Raw genomic sequence first — 23,057 nt, 5'->3', positions numbered from 1 at the left:
TGCATTATATTTTCTCTTTAAATATATATATAATATAATTGATTATATATATATATATATATATATATATATATATATATATATATATATATATATATATATATATATATTGCCATATTGCCAATGTAAGAACATTATTAACCAGACATGTTTAATAGACCTAGCTGTATATAATAAAGCATGTACACCTGGTTAATAATAATAATAATCTTAGTGGCAAAATAACATACTTATCTTTTTTGTGTACGTGCTTTCAAGTGCATATTCGTCAAATCATTTAATGTTTGGTTACGTGCTGAATAGGCTAATTATTCTATATTTTTATTGAAATTTAGTTCAATTAATGAGTAGCAAAAAAATAAAATAATTATACTCTAGGTGGCAGAGTATCATTTTCTAGAGTAACCTTTTTGTCCCCACAAATAAAGGTGTCAATTTTCTGTCAGACAGAGCTGTGTAAACGTATACAGGCTTTATAGAACATGCATTCAGATGCTCAACACGCACATCCATGTTTTCACGCATTTCTTTATAGTTTAAGTGCCAAAATAGGACAGATTTGATAAGATTGGTTTACTCGCATCAAGTCCTCTGAGGGAATCGAGTTACTGTGCGGAGACCACAAGCCTGCAGTAACCAGAGACTGTTTCTGGAACACTGTGTAATGCAGAGATAAAGAAGGCTATCTTCTTACCTTTGTGTCTTTGACTTTTATGAACTCAAACAGGAATTGTATAGTTAAATCCCTCAATAAAAGCAAACTGCTCATGGCAACCACAACACCGTACCTGCAGTGTCCAAATCAACAGCTCCTGAGGGCAACGACAACATCCACGAAATCATTTATTGAAACAATATATGTATTTTTATGCAGTACAGATGAAATTAGACCACATTACAAACACTGTTTAAATGTTACAAAGCAAACAGAAGAATTGAACCACATCATTCAAGTCATGTCAGTCGTCCAATGCAAGTATACATTAAATCTGTTAAATCCCTCCTTTGTTCATTCTTGAGTATACACGTTTTATACAAGCAAAAACACGAGCGAGCGAGAATAAATATGTACAAATAAGCCTAATTCAAGAACATAAAGACAAACATTAAAAAATCTTTTCAAATTGACAGTCATGTTTTTTTTTTTACTACTGTTAGTGGGAGATTTATAAACACACAGAAAAGTGTAAATCCAGTGCACTAGTAAATAAGGCACCAGTTTGTAAGGCTCTGGTCATAAGCGGATGTCATTTATGCATTATTTTAAATATGGTTCAACTGTATTAAAGGGTTACGGTGTTACACAAGTCCTTAATAGTGTTGCATATTAATGCATGTTTTACTTTCCATGCTATTGTATTAAACTCTATTCAACATTTTAGAAAAGCCTAAAAACCTCAACGAACCCAAATCTCATTGTGTGTGAAGTTAGTTGTGAAGACTTAACGTTACATTTAACCTAAACCGAGTGTGATGTTTTACACATGAAACCACCTCAGGATGTGTTTTATCACCCTGTTTGGTTTTTTCTGTGAAAAGCGTTTAAATGAATGAGAAGTAAGGCTGATGGAGGCGACACAGAAGCAGCTGAGATGCGTTCCCTTCAGTCCTGGGGGGTGAATTAGGCAGGGCTCAGGGTTTGTCCTCCTCAATGGTGAACTTCTCCATGGGTTGTTTGCCCAGATTGAAGATATCCTGCAGCAGATCACGCGGAGTGAGGATGTGTGTCGAGCCTGAGGACAGTAAAAAAGCCATTATTTGAATCTGGCTCGGGTTCAAAACCACAGGCAGGATTTTAAAACATCAAGCCGCCTCTTTCAGGTTTAACCCAGAGTGATGTTGTTCGCGAGCGCTCATGTGGACCCTTACCAATGATGACCTCGCAGGATTTATTAGCATGTGTGACTTCATAAGCACAGCGCATCTCTGAGGGACTGACTCCACCCAGGAGAAAGACGATGAGGCGCGAGCCGCTCCTCAGGTCATCCGGAGAGCTGCCCTTGTGCTTCTGCCGCGCACTGACACAACACACACACAATCAATGCAAGAAAACACATTTATTGCATGCAACATAAGAAAATGCTTTCTGCATACTGTTCTGTTCAAAAGTTTGGGGTTGCGAAGATTTTTATAGTTTTTGAATTTTTTTGCATTTATTTGATCGAAAATACAGTAAAAACAGCAATATTGTGAAAGATCATTAAACAGCTGTTTAATATGTGAATATATTGTAAAAAGTAATTTAAAGCTGTATTTTCAGCATCATTACTCCAGTCTTCAGTGTCACATGATCCTTCAGAAATCATTCTGATATGATTTGATGCTCAAAAAACATTTATGATTATTATCAATGTTGAAAACAGCTGGGCAATTTTTGTGATTTTGATGAATACAAATAAAAAAAGAACAGCATTTATTTGAAATAGAAATATTTTTACATAATATTATATAAATGTCTCTACTGTCACTACTAACTTAACTACATTTGTCAGTAGCTTGACAGAAGCTCAGTTGCTTTTAAAACGGTAGCGAATTAATTTTTCCAGCAAGTAGTGTGACCAAAAAGCTACATTTCGTTTTGAGTTTTGACGAGCCAGCAATGCATTGAATCGTCTTCTGATTAGATCACAAACTAAAATCGTGCGTTTCCAGCATCTATAGTTTCATCACACATCTTACGGCTTCACAGTTCACTGAGAAGAGATCGTCTGATGATTATATAAAGGACGTAGGTTGATTTTTCATTTGGATCGACTAGTAAAGTTTACACTTTTGTATGTAATTTATGCAAGTTGTCGCTGTCTGCGTCAAAGACTTTAAACTTGAATAATAGCAATTTTAAATTGATTAATTGTCCAGCTTTATTGCGCTCTATATCAAATATCTACTTCTTATTTTATAATGACCCGTCATAGTTTAACTTTCCCGCCACCGTTTTATAATGAAACTATAAGACACTAGCGTTGTGTTTTGAGCCATTGCTTTGGCAAAGCATCTGTCAATCGAAAAGAAAACAAAATCGTAATATTATTGCGCTTATCATAAGGCAAAGGCTGTGATCTAATGAAGTAGGTTGTGGCGGGTTTCAGTTCACAGTAAATGAGCTTCATCACTGCATGTGCTGAGAGTTTAACGGACATTTTTGACTACTCCTGTGTATCCAATTTAAGTTGCATGTATTTTGTTCTCGCTTTGATGTTACAGTCGTAGCAATGTTGCACTTTGACAGTCAGTTTGAGATATGGGCTATAGTTGAGTATTGTGTCTATCTATGGAGAGTTTACAAAATAAAACAATACTCTTTGAAATCAGAATTGTATTGCATTTCACTGTTTTAAACCCCAAATCGTTTCAGTTATTTGTAATATACAACGTCATTGTAATTTAAAAAAAAAAAAAAAAAAATTAGCTTCAATGTAACTAACTACTTTTTGATCGCAATTTGTAGTGTAGCAAACTACTTTTTCAGTAGAGTGGCTTGACTGTATCTTAACTACTTGTCAAACTACAGTTTCAGAGCTTCTCCAATCCTTGCTGAATAAAAGTATTCATTTCTTTAAAACAAAAGGAAATCTTACTGACCCCAAAGATTTGAACAGTAGTGTATGATCTATGGCATCATGCAATTATATCATCAGCAGGAAAGAGAAGAGTTTTCATTTTAAGTGGTCCATGTTATTTATAAAAATAATAATAACATGAATCAAGGCAACAAAAAGGAACCTGAATGTATGAAATGTGAAATACTGTATGTGAACACAGAACAAGCAGCCAACAACCCAAAGTTGACCCTTGCCTTACCTCACCACTCTGAAAGCCCAGAGGAACGAAGAAACAGACATTGACTACAACTTCAAAACTTTAAAATGAAACTTTTTGGATTGATTTATTATTTTTTCTTCTAATGATGGAGAATTAAAATATGCCAAGATACTGAACCTAGAATACGGCTTTTAAGCCAGGCTCAGACTACAGGAGTTTTAGACCATTTTATTCCTGATTTACCCTTTCCAACATTCGGAGGAAAAAGAACGTAGCCCAGATTATCTGCTAATGTGAGGCGTTTACAGATCAAACCTTAAATCTCCCGATCTGCTCACGGACACACTGGGGCCGCCCCGACAATATCAAACATGTTTGATATTTAGGATTTAAATCGGCATGATTACGTCAGTACTTCTACAACAGCCAATGAGACACAAGTCTAGAAGGAGACGAAAGTGACAGAACTTTTGAAATGTCGAAACAACCAGCAGCTGCACGGGTCCGGTGGACAACGGAGGTGGAGGAACGAACGGCTGGTCTAAATGTGGCAATAACACGACTGCCTTTATAAGGTCTCCTCATATAATTGTCTACAGGAATTTGCTGAGAGACAGTGTACATTTTGTTTGCATCCGCTTCCCCGTGACATCACGTGAGGTGCTACATCTGGCATGATAATCTATATACTGTAGTGTGTGATGCGCCATGACTTTCATATCTTGTAGTGTGTGCAGGTTTGAGATTTGAAAGAAGAAAATGTATGAAGATTCTCCTTATGTGCGTGATGCAACCAGATTTCACAATCGGTAGAGATTTATAAACTCCTGTAGTCTGAACCCAGCTTAAGTGTGTATCTTAAAGTAAACGATACAGCCATTAATTCATTATGAAATAAGACTTGAGGGAACTGAGAATCAAAGTGTCTGGCTCTACCTTACGGCACGCGAGCCGTTCCACGCAGACGGACACTCAGACTGGAACGGCCAGTCTTTAACCTCCAGTTTGTTCTCCACTGCATCCTACCACACACACACACACACACACACACACACACACAGATTTAGTTGACAAAACCAAAATATAACAGTAGTGTTTATTTGCTCTTCTTACTGATGCACAGTGGTGGGCCTTCAGGGTCAGCAAGGCCTTCTCTGCTCTAATTTCAAATCCGCAGGAAAACCGTATTCTCCGGGGTTTCTGTGGTCGGAGAACTCAAAAGGTACTACAAAAATAACGGGAAAACCTGGGGTGGACTGTATTTCGGTCAGTTTATAAGGTTAATATTGATGCCTCTGCTAGAGATGATGTGTGTGGCGCAGTGAAAGGAGACTGGTTGAATTGTGTTAATTGGGTTTCTTGCTTTAATAATGGCATTCTTGCTGCCTGAGATACACATGTCTGTGATGCAACGCCGTTACGCTGCCTTTCTGTATAATGATGGTTTCTATAGCCGTGGAGTCATAATGATGGTATTAAGAGGTGGATTCATTCTGGTAGGACACCACTGAAGGCCTAGCTGTGAAATGCACAGCCCGCTACTGCTAATGCATAAAACTTGTGCAATTCAGTGTTTCTTTTCACTGAAATCAACTAGAAATCTAATGGTTTTCACAGATGTTAAAGTGCTATTTGTAGATGACAATGAAACTAGATGTACCGCATGGCGGTACAAAATATGACCGCCGCTCAGGCCTGCACTGGCTTTCCACAAAAATAAATGACGTGGAGCAATTTGGCTGTATTGCGTGTTTATGTATATACCTAAAAAAAGTAGTAGTATGTGCATGTCTGTCTGTGTGTGTGTGTATGTGTGTGTGTTTGTGTATGTGTGTGTCTGTGTGTGTGTGTGTCTGTGCGTGTATGTATGCGTGCGTACATGTGTGTGTTTGTGTGTGTGTGTCTGTGCATGTGGATTTGTATGTGTGTGTATGGGTGTGTGTCTGTGCGTGTGGATGTCAGTGTGTGTGCATGCTTGCGTTTGTTTGTATTCCTGCATGTGTGTGTGTGACAGTATCATCCTAAACCAGCAACCCTTCGCTCAACACCACCATCTACAGGCCGATGAGTGTACAGTCACTAAATGTGCACATAAATGAATTTATTTTATACCCCCCCATGGATGAAATTCTACGAAACTTAGCAGAGGATACCCCCGGAGGATGTCAAGTTAATCATACACATGAAATATGGTGCAGTTCTGAACATCTCCACTGAAAATAGGGGCGATTAAAGCAGAATAATATTGCATTTTCATTTTTTATGGGAAGGGGCGCAAATCACAAATGAGTGATTATGGGCTAGGTTGATGTGGGCCCTTAAGACCAACATACCATAACAATTTCTTCATCCTCGGTGCCACGGTTCAGGTAGTTATTTAGGAAAAACTGCATTTTTTGGGTTTGGGGGGGCGGCCCCCGGGGACCAAACTAAATTTTTCCGTAAAAGTCTAGTGGGGCTACATGCCCACCAAATTTCATGTTCCCCGGTGTTTCGGTGTCCCTGGTATCGTTGACGAAAAATTCAGTAGATGACGAAAAAAAAAAAAAAAAAACTTTGACAATCCCTATATGACCGCTTTTGCTAGCTACGCTAGCGGCGGTCATAATAAGACAGTGTCTATTTGTGATTAAGAAATAAGACAGTGTCTATTTGTGATTTCTGGAAGCATGACATTTGATCTGTCAGTCAAAACCTAGGATATAATGTCAGTGCCCTTAGCCATGAACAAATGTGCATTGGTCTTATTTACATGTCAGCTCATATCCTGTTGTATTATATATCAGGGCTCGAGAATAAGGATGGCCTGCTGGCCCAGGGGCGGCGAGAGCGTTTCGGGACACTTGCCCTTTTGGGATCCTGCTGCATGGATGATGAAAATCAGTGTTGTTCTTGTTGTACATCCACTTTTATGTCTTGCAAACGTACATGTTTGTATTTCCAGTTTATATATTATGGTTACATTACATCTTTGTAATTTCCAACTCGTCACACAAATAAGGCAACAATTTACAACAAGATCCCATTAGCTAATGTTAGTTAGTGCATTAACTAACAATGAGCAATACATTTGTTATAGTGTTTATTCATTTGTTAAATGTTGCAACTGCTCATTGTTAGTTCATGCTGGTCCAGTAAACAATATATTATATATATTAATCTATGTATTATATAATACATATATATTAATCCAAGGGTTTTCAAAGTGGGGTACTCATCCAATAGCAGGGGGTTAGATAAATAATTTGCTATACCACATTTTCTGGACTACAAGTCAAATTTGTATCATCCAAAACGAGGTACGATTTATATTCCAAAGTGACTTATATATTGCATTTAATGTCAAATAAGCAAAACTTAGACACTTAAATGTGGACGCTTCAAGGTTTATATCGATTTGGTTCATTTTTGTGACGTGCGGGAGTTCACAGAGACAGAGACGGCAAGCGCATTTTGTTTGTTTTCTTTATTTTACAAAAGTATGATGTTTTGATGTTATTTTAAATAGGGCTGCACGTTTTCAAGTTTTTCATTAACCGTTAACCGAGGCCCTTAGCGGTTAATACTCGGTTAACCATAGTGTGCGCGCCGCAACCACGAGATAGGCGTAATTTGCGGGTGGGACATGTCCCCACCACTATTTTCTAAGGTCGATATTGTCCCCACCACTTTTGAAACATCTCGCGGGATGAATAACGTTACCAATACAAATAAAAAAACACATCTCCAGTTAACTAGCAGAGCATTCATTTCGTTCGTTTTTTTTTAGGCGATCTAGCGCTGAAATGTTTTGTTTAAGTGATCAAAGTGCTCGTTGCCGCTGCGATCGAGAAGGGTCTTGTAAAACGTGCTGAGGTAATATTAATTCGTGGCCACGAAACAATTCACCTGAATATTCACCAATTCACACATACACGAAAAAAAAAAAGGAATAAAAAGATGTACGAGAATAGTCGGCCTTCACTGAAGAGCTATTTTCACTAGTAAGAAAAACAGTTTAATAATTATTAATTCGTGGCCACGAAATAATTCACCTGAATATTCACCAATTCACAAAAAATAGGTCTTTAGCATTCACTAATTGTAATTAATAATATCAAAGTCTGTTTTTTGGCCACGTTGTAATTCGTTTAATCAAGGGAGGGAATTAGTTCAACGTGTCCACGATTTATTAAAACGAGGGAACAAATAAGTCGTAACAACTAATTATTTAGATCAGCGGACAGGGCGCATAAGAACAAACAGAGAGAGAGCCCCGGCCGCGCGCGCGCACTCTCACCGCCTTCAAACAACACGAGCGCTGTATTGCTCTCTCTCCCTCGCGCATATCAACACAATAGTAAAAGGTCGGAAGACCGATTGTGTTTTATTGATTAGTAGTTTGTTAATATAAAGTGTTTGATTAGCAAGTACATGTTTAGGAAATGCATAATACAAAATGTACCTATGGGTTAATGTAACGGTAAACGCATGCGCGGGTAACTGCTGGGGTAAAGCTGTGGCTCTGCGGCTCTGCAGACAGATATTATTGTGCTGCGATCAGTAGCGCGGATACTATGTTTGTTTCTGGCTCGCGCACAGCCTTCACTCTCGGACGCGCGCTTTCTTTGCCCGCTTCATATTAGAAAACTGGTCTAGCGGTCTCTGGTGGTGCAAAAATGTATTACACCTAAATTAACCGAGCAAAATGTTTCACTCGGTTACGCAATTTTTAACGGTTAATCGGTTAACCGGTTAACCATGGACACCCCTAATTTTAAAAGGTACGCAAGTAAAAATAGACCCTTTAAATGTTTTGAATGAAGTCTTACTCGGTAACACTTTACAATAAGGTTCCTTTATTAAACATTAGTAAATGTATTAACTAACATGAACTAACAATGAGCAATACATTTACTACTGTTTTTGTTAATCTTTGTTAATGTTAGTTAATACAAATAAAGCTGTTCATTGTTTGTTCATGTTAGTTCACAGTGCATTAACTAATGTTAACAAGATATTAATAAAGTATTAGTAAATGTTGAAATTAACATTAACAAAGATGAACAAATGCTGTATAAGTGCAGTTCATTATTAGTTAATGTTAACTAATGTAGTTAACTAATGAACCTTATTGTAAAGTGTTACCTCTTACTCTTATCTAATTGAGTATTTTAAGTTGTTTGGTCTTACATAAGGAATCCAAGTGATCGCACCAGCGCCTCATCCGCGCAAATACAATATCACTTCTTATTGCTAACTGATTAATTGTGAGTTTAATAAATTAAATAAATGTATGTTGTTGTTCCAGATAAGGACAAAAACTTTGATTAACATGGAAAAGATGCATTTTATAGCGTCAGGTTAGGACACAGTGTTAGAGTCACTCACCTCCATTACATCTTTGATGACGGGTGTCCAGCGAGACACGTTGTAAGTCTCCTGGTCTGACCGGTCTCTCCGTGATTGTTTACGAGATGAGAACATGCTTGACTGTTATGAAGAGAGATGAAGGTGAAAAACTAAATATCAGCCAAAATAAAAAACTTGTAAAACAGGACTTGTATGTCACACGCCCCATCAGACTTCACTACCAAGTCGATTCAATAGCATATTACAGTATATCAATCCTAATAATATTTCAGTATGGAAATTGGCTCTAAGTGTCATGAAATATCATAGGTATTGATACTGAAAGGCTGGTATTGTAAAAGCACACAGCATACTCTCACTTCCCTATTCCTAAATATGTTCCAAGCTACAAAACTGCAATTTAAAACATATCACAACCAAATAAGTCATTAGTAAGAGGAAGTTGGAAAAGAAGCAGTGCCAGAGGAGAAAAAAGCATCCGCGGACTCACTGTGGAGACAACGGGAACTCCCAGATGTTTCCAGTTAAGGATATACCCGGTCTCATGCTCGATTTTCACATTCTGGATCAGTTTATTCAGGTTCTCCTCTGTCGTACCTGACCATGACACACAAACACACATATATTCAGCTGTACACATCCAGCAGGAAAACATATCAGATGTTTCCTAATCTCTACATGACAGGAAAAGAGAAACATCCACCGTTGAGGCTGAAGATGTAGAGAAGGACGGCCCGGATCTTGTCAGTGGTGTCATACTGGTTTAACAGCACAGGAAGTAACGTCCTCATGGGGTCCTTGACCTTCTGTCCTTCAGCATCTGCACCTACAGCCAGATCCTACACACAAACCACAAACCAGAGGCATGAGCATACACACTCTGCCCAGAAGAGGGCGCCCTTTCCCTCAAGCGATCACCATGCTCTACCTGTTCTGCTTTGCAGAGTTTTTCCACATATTTCTGATAATGGCTCATCAGATCCTCGGCTAAACTTACGTGGACTGTTTTCTGAAAGAGACGGGAAACATACACCGGCAATTGAGTCACTCAGTGGGTTTTTACAGTATTTTAAGCAGCCTGTTGAATGTATAGGTCCCAGGTGTCATGTGATAGCACACTCTTTCATGTGAGGGCATGTGAGGCATCTCGATTACCTGAGTAACCTGCTTACGAAAGGCTGGCATCTTCTTCATGAGCTGCGATAGCGCTCCGATTGTGATCTGCCAATGACAGGGGGCATCTATGACACACTCGTATGAGGGAATCTGTAACTGGAGACTACTGTTATTGTTCTGAGCTGTTATTAACTGTAAAAATATACTGTACCTTCCCATCAGCCGATTGCTTCTCATTTCTGCCGGCAGAGATGTCCTTTACCAGTTTGGGGATTTGCCTTTGGAACAAACACATAGGTACTGGTTACATTGCTGCGGGTGTTTATGATGGTAAATTGGCATATAACAGGGCCACACTGCATGTGTCTTATGTGGATGAAGCAATCCCATAATGCACTGCAAACAAGCTCCAAGGAGGACAGAGTTGAGAGAAATGTATAAATATTAGGGGTGCACCGAAATTTCGGCCGCCGAAAATTTTCGGCCGAAATGGCATTATCGGTTTCGGGCCGAAATAAAAAAAAACAGCCGAAAACGCTTAACCGAAAATTAATGTCACCCGCCCCCCCCATCCGTGCGCAAGCGCTTAGGTTTCACTCACGGTCGAGCTGTTATCACGCGTCTGCCTATCAAAGATTAAGCATGTCAAAGGGCTGTCACTTATTGCACAATCGATCGGACCAACCAACACAAGTTTCGAAAACGAAAATAGGGAATCGATTTTAACGGCCTTCTCTCGGAGCGCGTCCAGCTCGTCACTACAGTATACGCTCGCAGCGAACGCACGTCACACAGCAACTGCACGTTCTGACACACACACACATAGCCTATTTCTGCATAATATAGTGCATAATATGTAGCCTTCAGTAATGCTTTTCATTGATGTTATGGCAGTCCACATTGCTGACTTGTGCGCCCTCTTTACGGTCGTCCTAATGCCTGTTTAGTTGTCCGTGGATTTACTAACGATTCAATGAACACTTAGCCTATGTCTCAAAAATCGAACAGGATTTATTTTTCACAAAAGTGACAGCCCTATACGAGAGGACACCAAAGTTGCAATATGTAACATTTGTTCTGCAAAAATCTCCAAAATTGTGGATTTTTTTTGCACAACTTTTAAAAAACTATTTTATTTGATGGAACATAAAACTTGAAGAATAATATTATTTGGTATTATTATTTATATTTATTGTTAAAAATATTTTATGTTTTGTTATGTAACTGTTAATAAAATTTGATTATTATATTGTGATTTTTCATTTCAGATCCATTAAATTCAAGCAGTATATATACGTTTTTAAAAGAAGCCATTTTCGGCTTCAGTTTCGGTTTTCGGCCAAGAGCATCCTAAATTTTCGGTTTCGGTTTCGGCCCAGAATTTTCATTTCGGTGCATCACTAATAAATATACACTACTGTTTAAAACTATGGGGTCAGGAAGATTCTATTCTTAAAGGAAATGACTACTTAGCACATTGCTACAAGATTTCAATTTAAAATAAACGCTGCTCTTTTGAACTTTCTATTCATTAAAGAATCCTGAAAAATATGAAGCAGCACAACTTTTTTCAACATCAAATCATCATATCTGACGATTTCTAAAAGGTCATGCGACACTGAAGAGGAGTAATGATGCTGAAAATTCAGCTTTAACGTCACATCAATAAATTACATTTTACAATATTTTCACATAGAAAAATGCTATTTTAATTTGTAATAATATTTCTGCTTAAATAAATGCAACTTATTTCAAAAACATGAACAAATCTTAATTTGGAACAGTAGTGTATTTTATTAACTCTAGAGAAGTAGTGACACACACAGTGAAGTTTTTCTACTCACCCAGTGACCTCAGCAATGTGCATGTGACGTAATTTGACCCACAATTCATCCTCTTCATTCAGTAAAGCTTCTTTCTTGGAGCCATCCTTTGTTTTATACCTAAGAGTAAACACACAGAAAAACACTGATACACAGCAGAAGCATAATAAGAACTGGGATGTGTTTTAAAGTAAATAGAGACAGCTCTGATTTCACACTGATCCTCAGGAATGATTACAGTAATAATTTAAAGCTCATTTCAGTGTTAAATAGAAGTGATTTGGCTGAGGTGACATACTCATAGCTGTTGTCCTTCATAGGTATGAGGTCATAAGCCATGGCCTGGTAGGTGAGCTCGTGAAGAATGGGGCTGACAGGGTCCAGCGCACGATCAACGATCAGAAGCTGAGCCGGCGTTTTTGCCTAAATATGAAAGAAAAGTTCTGATGGTTTGTGCTGGCAGAAATGTCACTTACAAGATGACATCAGAATAAAATCCAAGACCAGAAACAAGTCTCAGGGAATTACCTTATTCTAAATGTGGCATTGAACAAGGACATTTTTTTACTAACCATTCATTTTGTTACCATTAATTGTATTATCCATTAATTTAGTCATTGCTGCTAACCTATTTCAGAATAAATTCATAGAAAAAAAATAAATAAAAAAATCACATTTTGTGAAAAGATTTGTGATGCTGATTTGCTGCTCAAGAAACATTTCTTCTTATTATTATCAATGTTGAAAACAGTTGTGCTTTTTATTATTTTTGTGGAAACCGTAATACATTTCTTCAAGATTCTTTGATGAATAGAAAGTTCAAAAGAACAGCATTTATTTGAAATGGGAAACTTTTGTTACATTATAAATAGGGGTGGGTGATTTGACCAATCATATCTCACGATGTGGTAATTTTTTTGTTTACGATAACGATAAATCACAATATAGTTATTTTGGTTATTAAAATTAAGAACAAATAAGCAAATTATAAAAAAAAATTTCTTTCTCCAGGAAAACATTTATTTACCAGAAATAAATACTACAATACTACAGATAATCAAATGTAAAAATAAGTCACTGCATAGACTTCACTGTATGAATTAAATATAAATTGATTCTTATTAAAGACACATTCAGTCAAGAGCAGTGAGTGATTTTCTTTTTTCTTTTGTTGTTTGATTAATATTAATCACAAAGAGAGCAGCAGGTTTATTAGGCTGCTGTCACTTTAAGGTGAATGCACAGATCTAATACGCTGATACACATGCGGTTTTCACTTCAGACACAACTGACTGTGTTTCAGTGAATACTCCACGCAGTGGCCATTTTGACAATTGTTTATGTATTTGACCATTTAAGCGCAATAGGCCTTGAAAAAGAACTGAATTTGCGGTCACATTCAGAGAGGCGTCTTTCTGCTCGCGCTTCAACTGTGTCGCTTAACTCTTTTTAACATCATGTACATACTGCTCTTTATTTTCCTCATTCATACACGTCAATAACTTTATATAGTTCTGCGCTACGCAGATATATTTATATACCGCTAAATAAACGATATAGCAAAATCGGTAACACTGTATAATAAGGTTAATTAAATAACATTAGTTAATGTATACATGAACTAACAATGAGCAACACATTTGTTACAGTATTTATTAATGTTTGTTAGTGTTTGTTAATAAAAATCCAGCTGTTCATTGTTCATGTTAGTTCACAGTTCATTGACTAATGTTAAAATATACATCCTTTGATTTTAATAACGTATCAGCAGGGCTGCCAACTTTTTGAGTTTAGCTTGGAGTGAGATTTTTTTTTTTTTTGGGCGAGGGGGGGGGGGTATGTAAAAACAAATATTGCATCACAATAAGTGTAATTGTGATTGTCAAAACATTTGGTAACTAAATAGAATTTTATGAAGTTTAGTGACAACATGTTACAATGTTTACATTGTACAATGACTGGTATAGGATACAGTTTTTATTATTGCTTGACAAAAATTTCACGATTTCAATTCCATTCTTGTGATTTGATTCCGATTTTGATTCAGTATTGACTTTATTTTAAATCTTTTAATCTCACCTAATGCTGTAAACATAGAGGGCCCAATCTGCTGGTATTATTAAAGGTTAAAAATAATATTAAATTAAATATAATGCAGTTTTTGTTATAATAACAATTATTTAATGACATAAGTAAAAATATAATAAATATGTAATATAGTGCTCAGCAAAATCTCCTCTCTAGCTATTTTTTTCTATTTAATTAACATGCTATGGTCGTTAAATGGCTTTCCTGAGGTAAATGTAACGTTATGTGACATAATTGTTCTCCTGCTGTTATATTGACCTCTTTCCGTGGTTGAAAAACACTAATTGGTCGATATTATGTATACTTTCGGTAAGTTGTACTGCATCTTTAAATAAAAAAGTAACAGATGATCGGTTCACGTGCACTTGAACTGAGGCGCTCAGCGATCTGTCACGTCACATTTACAAGCGCCAAAGGTATTTTTGTCTGAATTTCGTAATAAAATTGACGGAATCTAGAGCTGAGAATTAGTTTAATATTAAAAGTACCTCTTTGCTCCACAATTTTTCTGTGCGTGAGAAAATGGATGTGTGGCGTGAGAGCGTGTGAAAAGTGTCAAATGCGTGAGAGTTGGCAGCCCTGGTATCAGTAAAGGTTGAAAATAATATTAACTAAGATTAATAAATGCTGAAGAAGTATTGTTCATTCTTAGTTCGTGTTGACTAAGGTAGTAAAGTAATGAACCTTATTGTAAAGTGTTACCATAAAATCTCTAACGATAGCAACTTTATCACCACCACAATATTTAACCGCCACCAAGACCTAATTATTTTTACTGTCACTTTTGATTAATTTAATGCATCCTTGCTAAATAAAAGTATTAATTTACTCATAAATATATTACCTTAACTTTTGAAGAGTATTGTGTATCTCAAGAAAACTATATTTTTATTTATAAAGCTGTACATCCAACCGCACCAATCAGATAAGCTGATGTGTTTGGTTGTTGTAAACACTCTCACCTTTATTTTCGAGATGTCATCCAACTCGTAATGTCGCGCCAGTTTATTATCCACAAGTTCAGCCAACTGCTTTCCATATCCGAGAGCTGAATCTCTGCACAGGACAGAATTCAATGATTCGAAGTCCATTCAAGCATCAGGTGTAATGTGAGCACATGTGAAGTGAATAAGGGTGTCTGTACTTCTTGAATCTGACTCCAGGGTACTCGTCCAGCGTGGCGCAGAGAGTTACGATCTGATCAGCGATCGTCTCCAGTGTCTGAGCTCGGTCCTGACTGATCGGACTGTAGATGCTCTTGAAGGCCTCTGGGTTATCACAGGTGAACACCTGCACAGGTGACCCATAAAACACAGTCATGCACAATAAAACACTCTGCCAGACCAGGCTACATGAATTTGCAGAACACAGATAAACTCACTTGTGCTTCCAGTGGCAGAAACGAGATGTTGATCTCTTTACACACTTTAATGTGTTTGGCACAGTTCTTCTTCATCTTGTCGAAGAGCTCATCAGGGCAGTCTGGGGTCATTTCAATATAATAGTAATAAAAATGTCAGTGTTTCTAAAAATAACACACAATCTAGCGGATTTGTTTTAAATCAAAACAGAGTTGAGGCAGTGAACTCACAGTCAGTGAAGAAGACATAGGCAGCTCTGTATTTGGGTTTCGGTTTGAAGTCATCAATAAATGTATCAACACACTGTAAATATAAAACTTCCAGGTCACAAACAGATCATCACAATAAAGTAAGGCTTATTATGTACACTATATGGATGAAAGTATTGGGACAAAATCAAGCACCTAGCCATGCAGTCTGCATTTACAAATATTTGTGAAAAAATGGGTTGTTCCGAAGAGCTCTGTGAATTCAAGTGTGGTACTGTGATAGGATGCCACCTTTGCAATAAAGTCCATTTGTGAAATTTCATCCTTGCTATTCTTTGATCAACTTTAAGTGGAATTACTGGAAAGTGGAAGCATTTAGGAACAGCAACAACAAGTGAAAACGCATGTTAAGTCACAAAGCGGGGTCACAGAGGGCTGAGGCGCATGCGTAACAGTCACCAAAGCTCTGCTGATCTCATAGCTGAAGAGTGAAACTTCCACTGGCAATAATATCTGCACAAAAACTGTGAGGCGGGAGCTTCACGGAATGGGTTTCCATGGCTGAGGATCTGCATGCTAGCCTCACATCGCCGACTAGTGTGGGAAGTGGAGTAAAGCACGCTGCCACTGGACTCTGGAGCAGTGGAAACATGTCCTGTGAAGGGACGAATCACGCGTCTCTGTTTGGCAGTCTGATGAGTGACTTTGGGTTTGGCGGATGCCAGAAGAACGTTACCAGCCTGACTGTATTGTGCCAACTGTAGTTTGGTGGAGGAGGGATACTGGTGTGGGGCTGTTGTTCAGGGGTTGGGCTAGGCCTCTTACCTCCAGTGAAGGGAAGTCTTAAAGCTTCAGCATACCAAGACATTTTGGATGATGCTGTGCTTCAAACTTTGTGGGAACAGTTTGAGGAAGGCCTTTTTCTATTCCAGCATGACTGTACAAAACAAGGTCCATAAAGACATGGTTGGATGAGTTTGGTGTGGAGGAACTTGACTGGCCGGCACATAGTCCTGACCTCAACCCCATCTACACCTTTGAGATAACGTGGAGATTGTGAGACGGGACTTCTCGTCCAACATCAGAGCCTGACCTCACAAATGCTCTACTGAATGAATGGGCAAATATACCCACAGAAAAACTCCAAAATCTTGTGGAAAGCCTTCCCAGAAGAGTGGAAGCTGTTATAGCTGTGAAGGGGGAGCAGCTCCATATGAATGTTTATGTATTTAGGCGTGTTTTCACACCTAGTTCGTTTTGAGCTAAAAATGATTATCTGAACAAACCAAGTGATCTCAGACCCCCTAAAAGGACCCAATATATATATTATAATAAAGTGTTATTATTATTCAATTCTGAGCTACAAAAGATGTACAGCAGACAAGAAGATTGTAGTATCAAATGAGGTTGATCATGTTGAGCCAATAGTGTGATGTGATTAACTTCTGATCAGTTATCCACTGCTTATTCAGAACTGGAGAGATGCAGCAGTGTTACTGAAAACAGTAGTGCGAGTGAAAGCAACAGCAATCTGGGGTCTGAGTTCTTATGAAGTTCTGGTGTGAACAAGAAAGGGTCTGAGATCACTTCAATGCTGAAGAGAACCAAAAAAAGAACCAGGTTATTTTTGTAGTCCACTATATATTGTGAACATCAAAATGACTGAGGTCACTTTCGGCTGGTTCCCTTTCTGGTTCACTTTCAGGGTGTGTTCACACTTGGCATGTTTGGTTTGATTGCTCTGTTAGTGCGATAATTTGAATAAGTGTGAATGCTGCCATCTGAACCCTGGTGCACACCGATGAAAAGATGGGTCTCGATCCACTTCCAAACGAACTCTGGTGTGGTTCGACTGAAATATGAACAACACGGACCAAAGACATGTAAATTAACCAAAAACGAGACATGATGTCACAAGATGCGACCCTAAAAAGGACTGAATGCTCAAGCAAACTGGTTTTTCTCATCATAGTCGTGATGTTGCCCATCACAGTTCAGTACAGGATCAGAACCGGGTCTCCTCACTGCAGATCTTCATTTGTGTGACGATTCCTGGCGCTGTTTTGACTCCTAGCTCTTCAAGAGTTCTCAGCTGGTCAAAACACCATCATATGTAGCTACACTCATACAACGAGCGCATTTACCCCAGACCACAGCATTGTTTTGAATGTTCGGTAAGTTCCGCCACTAAATATATGCAATCAAAGCCCAACCAATCAGGTTGTGAACATATCTATACGTCTTTAGGTTCAGTGTTAAAATGCCAAAGTGAACACTAAGCGGACCAGGACTAAAAAAAATATATTTTTGGTCCAGACCAACTGAACTGAAATACAAGTGTGAACACGCCCTAAGTGAACTGGGTTTGGTTCTTTTAAAACAAACTATATGTGAAAACACCCTAGAGTGCGACGTCATTACAGTCCCTGTTGGTGTAATGATCAGGTGTCCCAATACATTTGTCCATATAGTGTCTCCTGAACTCTGACCTTGGCAGTGGGGGTCATGAAGTAGACGGCCTTCATCTCTGGAACCGGTTCTCTTTTTTTGTAAATGTCCTCCACAACTGTGAACAAACAAAAGGTAACACATTATGACAATAATTCCCCATCCAGTTCATTCTTTTTCTCGATTAAGAGGAAACGAGAAAGCTTCCCTTCTGGAAAACACAGGAAGGAAGAGTGTCCGACTCTCACTACACAAAGAAGTTCAAGCACTGGATCCACAGAGAGCTGGATTTCTGTCTAACACAAAGGATGTTCAACTGAACCCGGGAGCAAAACCTCTTTCCCTCACTTACTTGTGATGCCCTCTGACATGAGATCGGACATTTTGCAGCAGGAGGAGAGGAGGCGGGTGGTAAATTGGTCCAGTATGAGGATCTGTGAGACAGATTTGACATCAATCACAATTACGGAACAGGAATCGTTAAAGGGATACTTTAGCCAGAAATGAAAACTACGTCGTCATTTACTCTCTCTTATGTTGTTCCAAACCTGTATGACTTTCTTTCTTTTACAAAAGAAGACATTTTGAAGAATCCTGGCAAGCAAAGAGTTTCGGTTCCCATTGACTTCCATTATATTTTTTTGTATAATGTATAACTAATCGATTCTTCAAAATGTCTTCTTTTGTAAAGTCAATGGGAACCGAAAAGGTTTGGTTACCAACATTCTTCAAAATATCTTCTTTTGTATTTTGCATGAGAAAGAAATGCATACAGGTTTGAAACAATATAAATTATGACAGAGTTTTTCATTTTTTGCGTGGACTATCCCTTCACGTATTTTAAAAATTCTGGTTTTAATTCCACTTTCAAATCAAGGTGCCCTTTATTAAAACAACCATTCAGTAATTATACTTATTGCGGTAACACTTTATTTTACAGTATACTTCTTACACGTTGCATGTACAAGTATGTGCTGTTAATTAATATTACTTAGTACTTTCTTATTTGTAACAAGATCTGTAAGAGGGTCACCTTAAAATATAGTCCAACCTTCTTTAAAATAAGGTTCCATTTGTTAACATGAACTAACAATTAAAAAAAAGCATTTATTAACCTCAGTTAATGTTACAAAACGACTAACGTTATATTTACATTAACAGTACCCTAGGCTGCAATCTAGTGTATGTGAACCTTTTTGCAGATAAACACGAGTGCATTTTCAGACAAGTTAATGGACAAGTTAATTGAGTAAATCCCACTCTCACTACGGTAATTAATAACAGACTATAGTAAACACATTTCCTAAAAAGGCCTGTGACTGTATACATCTTACATTTTATGAAAGTTCCTTCCATTAGTAAAAAATAAAGTTTAAAATGCTTCCTGTTCGCATATTTCATAATAAAATGACAATTACCCTTTCTGAAATTCAATTTTTTTGTCATCATTCATAGATTTCATGTTAAAAATATATATATATATATATATATATATTATTATAAAATAATATACAGATGCACCACCCTCTTCAAAATACAGCTGATATATTGTTGTACTTATTATTTATTGGAAAGTTTGCCAATGGATAAATCAGCTAATCCCAAAAATAATCATTAGATTAATTGGAAAAATAATCGTTAGATTAGTCGACTAATCAAAGAAATAATCTATAGATTAATCAACAACAAAAATAATCGTTAGATGCAGCCCTAGTTACTTTCAAAATGTACTAATAGGCGGATGGATGGATGGATGGATGGATGGATGGATGGATGGATGGATGGATGGTCACTACTGGAATAAATCTAAATGCATTCAAACTTACCTTCCATACTTCTGACTTTCTGCAGTCGGCAATGATGGTGTCCTTGATTCCTGTGACGTCAGATAAATCAATGTATTAGTTAAAGCAGTGAATCGGTTTTGCTGATGACCATGGAACTGAAAATCAAGAAAAAATTCCAAGAAGCTTTATTTCCTATTTTGAGTTTGTTCTGCTTGAGAGCAAAGACATATAGTCATATGTAGAGATACAAAAAAAAAAAAGTATGAATATGTTAAATGAAAGTAAAAGTACAAATGATTTTTTTTTTTACCAACTTCTGAACTGAGCTTCTCTTTAAAAAAAAAAAAAAAAACATGATTCTACTTCCTCTCTTTAGATTTATTAATATTATCTTGGTTTTTTTTTGAAGTAGTGAAAAATCAGTCTGCGAAATTGTATGAGTGAAAGGTGAATTTGATTAATATGTCAATTTGCATGCAGATCTTGATCTGTTAATGTTTTTTCCTCCACGTTTTGATGTACTGGGTCTCTCTAAAGGGTCCTGGTTCAGAACCACTGCAAGTATACACGTCAAAGTGCATATACCCCCTTAAAATACTTTAAAAACACGTGCACATAGCCTACATATCAGAATCTATACATTTAACAAGGTAAAATGACTTTGTGCGTGTCACGGCTAGTCTTAATCAAATGTTATGGACACACATGGCTCTCCTTTCATGGAATAACTCAAATGTCACAACACAGCAGACCGGAAGTCACTGATAAAGTTCACAGAATGTAACACAAGAATGACATCATCAAACACTCAAACACATTAAAAACAGACACAGCTCCTGCAGTTGAATTGTCAAAGTGAGCTGAACCGGACAGGCTAACATTAGCAGAGCTGCTAACGGAAACAGTGACCCAATGACACATGTAAGACATTTACCGAGACAAACAAACGGGACACACCCCATATCGCACTTTTTTCTTATTAAACACCAAAACAAACACCTAAACAACTTCATGCGGCGGCTGTAACTCCTCTGAGCAAACCCAGCACACTAAGAGTGTCTCTTTAAACTTCTGACAGCTCTTCCTCTGAGCTGAACTCGTATAAGTTAAATGATGAAGTGTTGCACTGTGCATGCAAGACGTTGGAAGAAAATCAACTGTTGCTCTCAATGAACTTACTTTGCCAAACTATCTTTTTCAAGCCGTGTTCTGCTCCAGTTGCCATCTTGAGTGAGTCAAAGCAAATGCGCGCTCCCGTCGTCAACTGGGAGGAGGGAGGGAGTGCGCGCACGCGTGCGAGTGTTGGATACAAGCAGAGGATATTATGCGCAGATTTATAAGCTTAAAAGTCTGATTTACAACAAAAAAAAACTAGTGAACATTTCCACCATTACTGACCAGTGAACAAAGATTCAGTTCATTAAACGGGTCATTCGTCAATTGGAGTGGCAATAAACAAGTGGCAGAATTTGTTATTCTGGCAAAACTTTACATTAAGGTCTCTTTTGTTAACATTATGCATTAGCTAATACGAACTATGAGCTACTGAGTGAGCTACACGAACTAGGCTACTATAAATTAGCAATTTAGAGCATTTGTTAATCTTTATTAATGTTAGTAAAATATTGTTCATTGTTTGTTCATGTTAGTTTATAGTAGCCTAAGTGCATTAATGTATGAATGTGTGAAATTAACATTAACTAAGATGAATAAATCAGAATGATTGTTTATTGTTAGTAAATGTTATAGTAGCCTATATATTTATAAGCACTGTGTGACCACTATTTCCACCAAGATTTTCCTAAAATGGGGACTGCCATCATGATAGAGTCAAGATCAGGGGGACATTATGGAAATATTAAGAAGACTGTTTATGAAAATATAGATTAAAATGTAAAATATGCAAGTTATCTAACCTTACACAGAAAAAAGTCCAGAACAGAATTCACAGAATTCCCCTTTTTATTTAAAGAGTGACATCCATTGTTGTGACACCACAGAGAGTTAACTTTACTTACAATATAATAAAAACAATTAAATTCAATGTTAAAATAAAATCTTTATTCACAATATAACCACTCTATGTGTGTAAAAAAATAAATAAAAATTGTTGCAATTACCCTGATGTATTGTGGGAACATTCAGATTTTGTTACACATGAAATCTCTCAAACTCAATTAAATATGTATTTTTTATTTTTTTTAACAGTGCACAAATTACAAAATACACATATGCAAACATTGTATGATTCATAAAGTGTATTTCAACTGTTGCAAATTAGTGGGACAGCACTTGTCACCATATATGAAGAATTACCCAAACACATGCTGAACTGTAAGGGGGGCATGTCTTCACACTAGGGTATACTTAAAGAATACACCATTAAACCATTCAAAAAATGCAAAAGGTAACAAAAAGGATTCCTGGGTCTAGAAGCCTTTATAATTATACATATAAACTAAATGCCCAAAATGTACCATCTCAAAATTACAAAAAGAAAATTTAGTCTCCTTTCTTTATTTTCTTTTTTTTCTTTTTTTTTTAAAGAAAAGATTGCAGGGGCAGCATAACTTTATAATGAATGATTTGTACATAATTGGCAACTAAACTGCACAAACCTGAATAAACTGCACTATTTGCATTAGACTGCATAGGCTTCTTCCCCCAGTCTTCTGTTACACCTGTTTGCATGCATTTCACATCTCCACTTCTGATTGGCTAGCTCATTTTCATCCCATGCTCTTATTGGTCATCTCTTCTGAGGAGGCGGGGCTAGGTTAAAGTATCTGAGATGCCTTCAAGAAAAGCCATGTATATTCAGCCAAAACACAAGAAACAGAAGAGAGTGCAGTTTAGTCTATTTTTTTTTTAAAAAAGAGAGAGAAACCAGGATTTCAAACAGAGAAAACAGATGGCAGGTCTTGAAGCAATCAAGGGACTGCTGTTTTTGCTTGGAGTATTCTCACAGGTACAGTGTTATTAGTCACATTTTGATTATTTATTTATTTATTTTTACCCTTTATTCATGTACGAACAGTTCCGTAAGATGTAGTATAGAATGATGTAGGAATAAGGTAAATAGTACTACTTAATAAAATAAATTATATATAT

The 23,057-nt window shown here is 37.2% G+C and overlaps 1 protein-coding gene across 1 annotated transcript; it reads right to left on the bottom strand.

The window, feature by feature from the left end:
- Positions 1-830: 830 nt before the first annotated feature.
- On the bottom strand, positions 831-21,236 carry stxbp3 (syntaxin binding protein 3). The gene is made up of 19 exons (XM_084099713.1): positions 21,126-21,236; positions 19,986-20,035; positions 18,512-18,593; positions 18,201-18,277; positions 15,733-15,805; positions 15,523-15,623; positions 15,286-15,431; positions 15,104-15,197; positions 12,352-12,476; positions 12,075-12,173; positions 10,442-10,508; positions 10,270-10,335; positions 10,043-10,123; positions 9,818-9,953; positions 9,605-9,711; positions 9,133-9,234; positions 4,699-4,784; positions 1,870-2,018; positions 831-1,733 (listed from the first exon to the last, which is right to left on the bottom strand). Exons 1-19 carry the CDS (start codon positions 21,169-21,171, stop codon positions 1,633-1,635), a joined length of 1,788 nt encoding a protein of 595 aa, XP_083955839.1. The 5' UTR covers positions 21,172-21,236; the 3' UTR covers positions 831-1,632.
- Positions 21,237-23,057: the final 1,821 nt, after the last annotated feature.

This window comes from Abramis brama (assembly GCF_963993115.1).
Source record: "Abramis brama genome assembly, chromosome: 22".
NCBI lineage: Eukaryota > Metazoa > Chordata > Actinopteri > Cypriniformes > Leuciscidae > Abramis > Abramis brama.
The sequence above is the reverse complement of the archived record's forward strand: the minus strand, read 5'-3'. Positions and strand labels throughout refer to the sequence as shown.

Bases quoted from the DNA above. Each gene is read 5' to 3' on its own strand.
- stxbp3 (XM_084099713.1), bottom strand. From the start codon at position 21,171: ATGGCAACTGGAGCAGAACACGGCTTGAAAAAGATAGTTTGGCAAA. The intron at 18,278-18,511 runs GTAAGTGAGGGA...GTTTGTTCACAG, and splicing joins CATGTCAGAGGGCATCACAA to TTGTGGAGGACATTTACAAA. The intron at 1,734-1,869 runs GTAAGGGTCCAC...TACTGTCCTCAG, and splicing joins ATCCTGCGAGGTCATCATTG to GCTCGACACACATCCTCACT.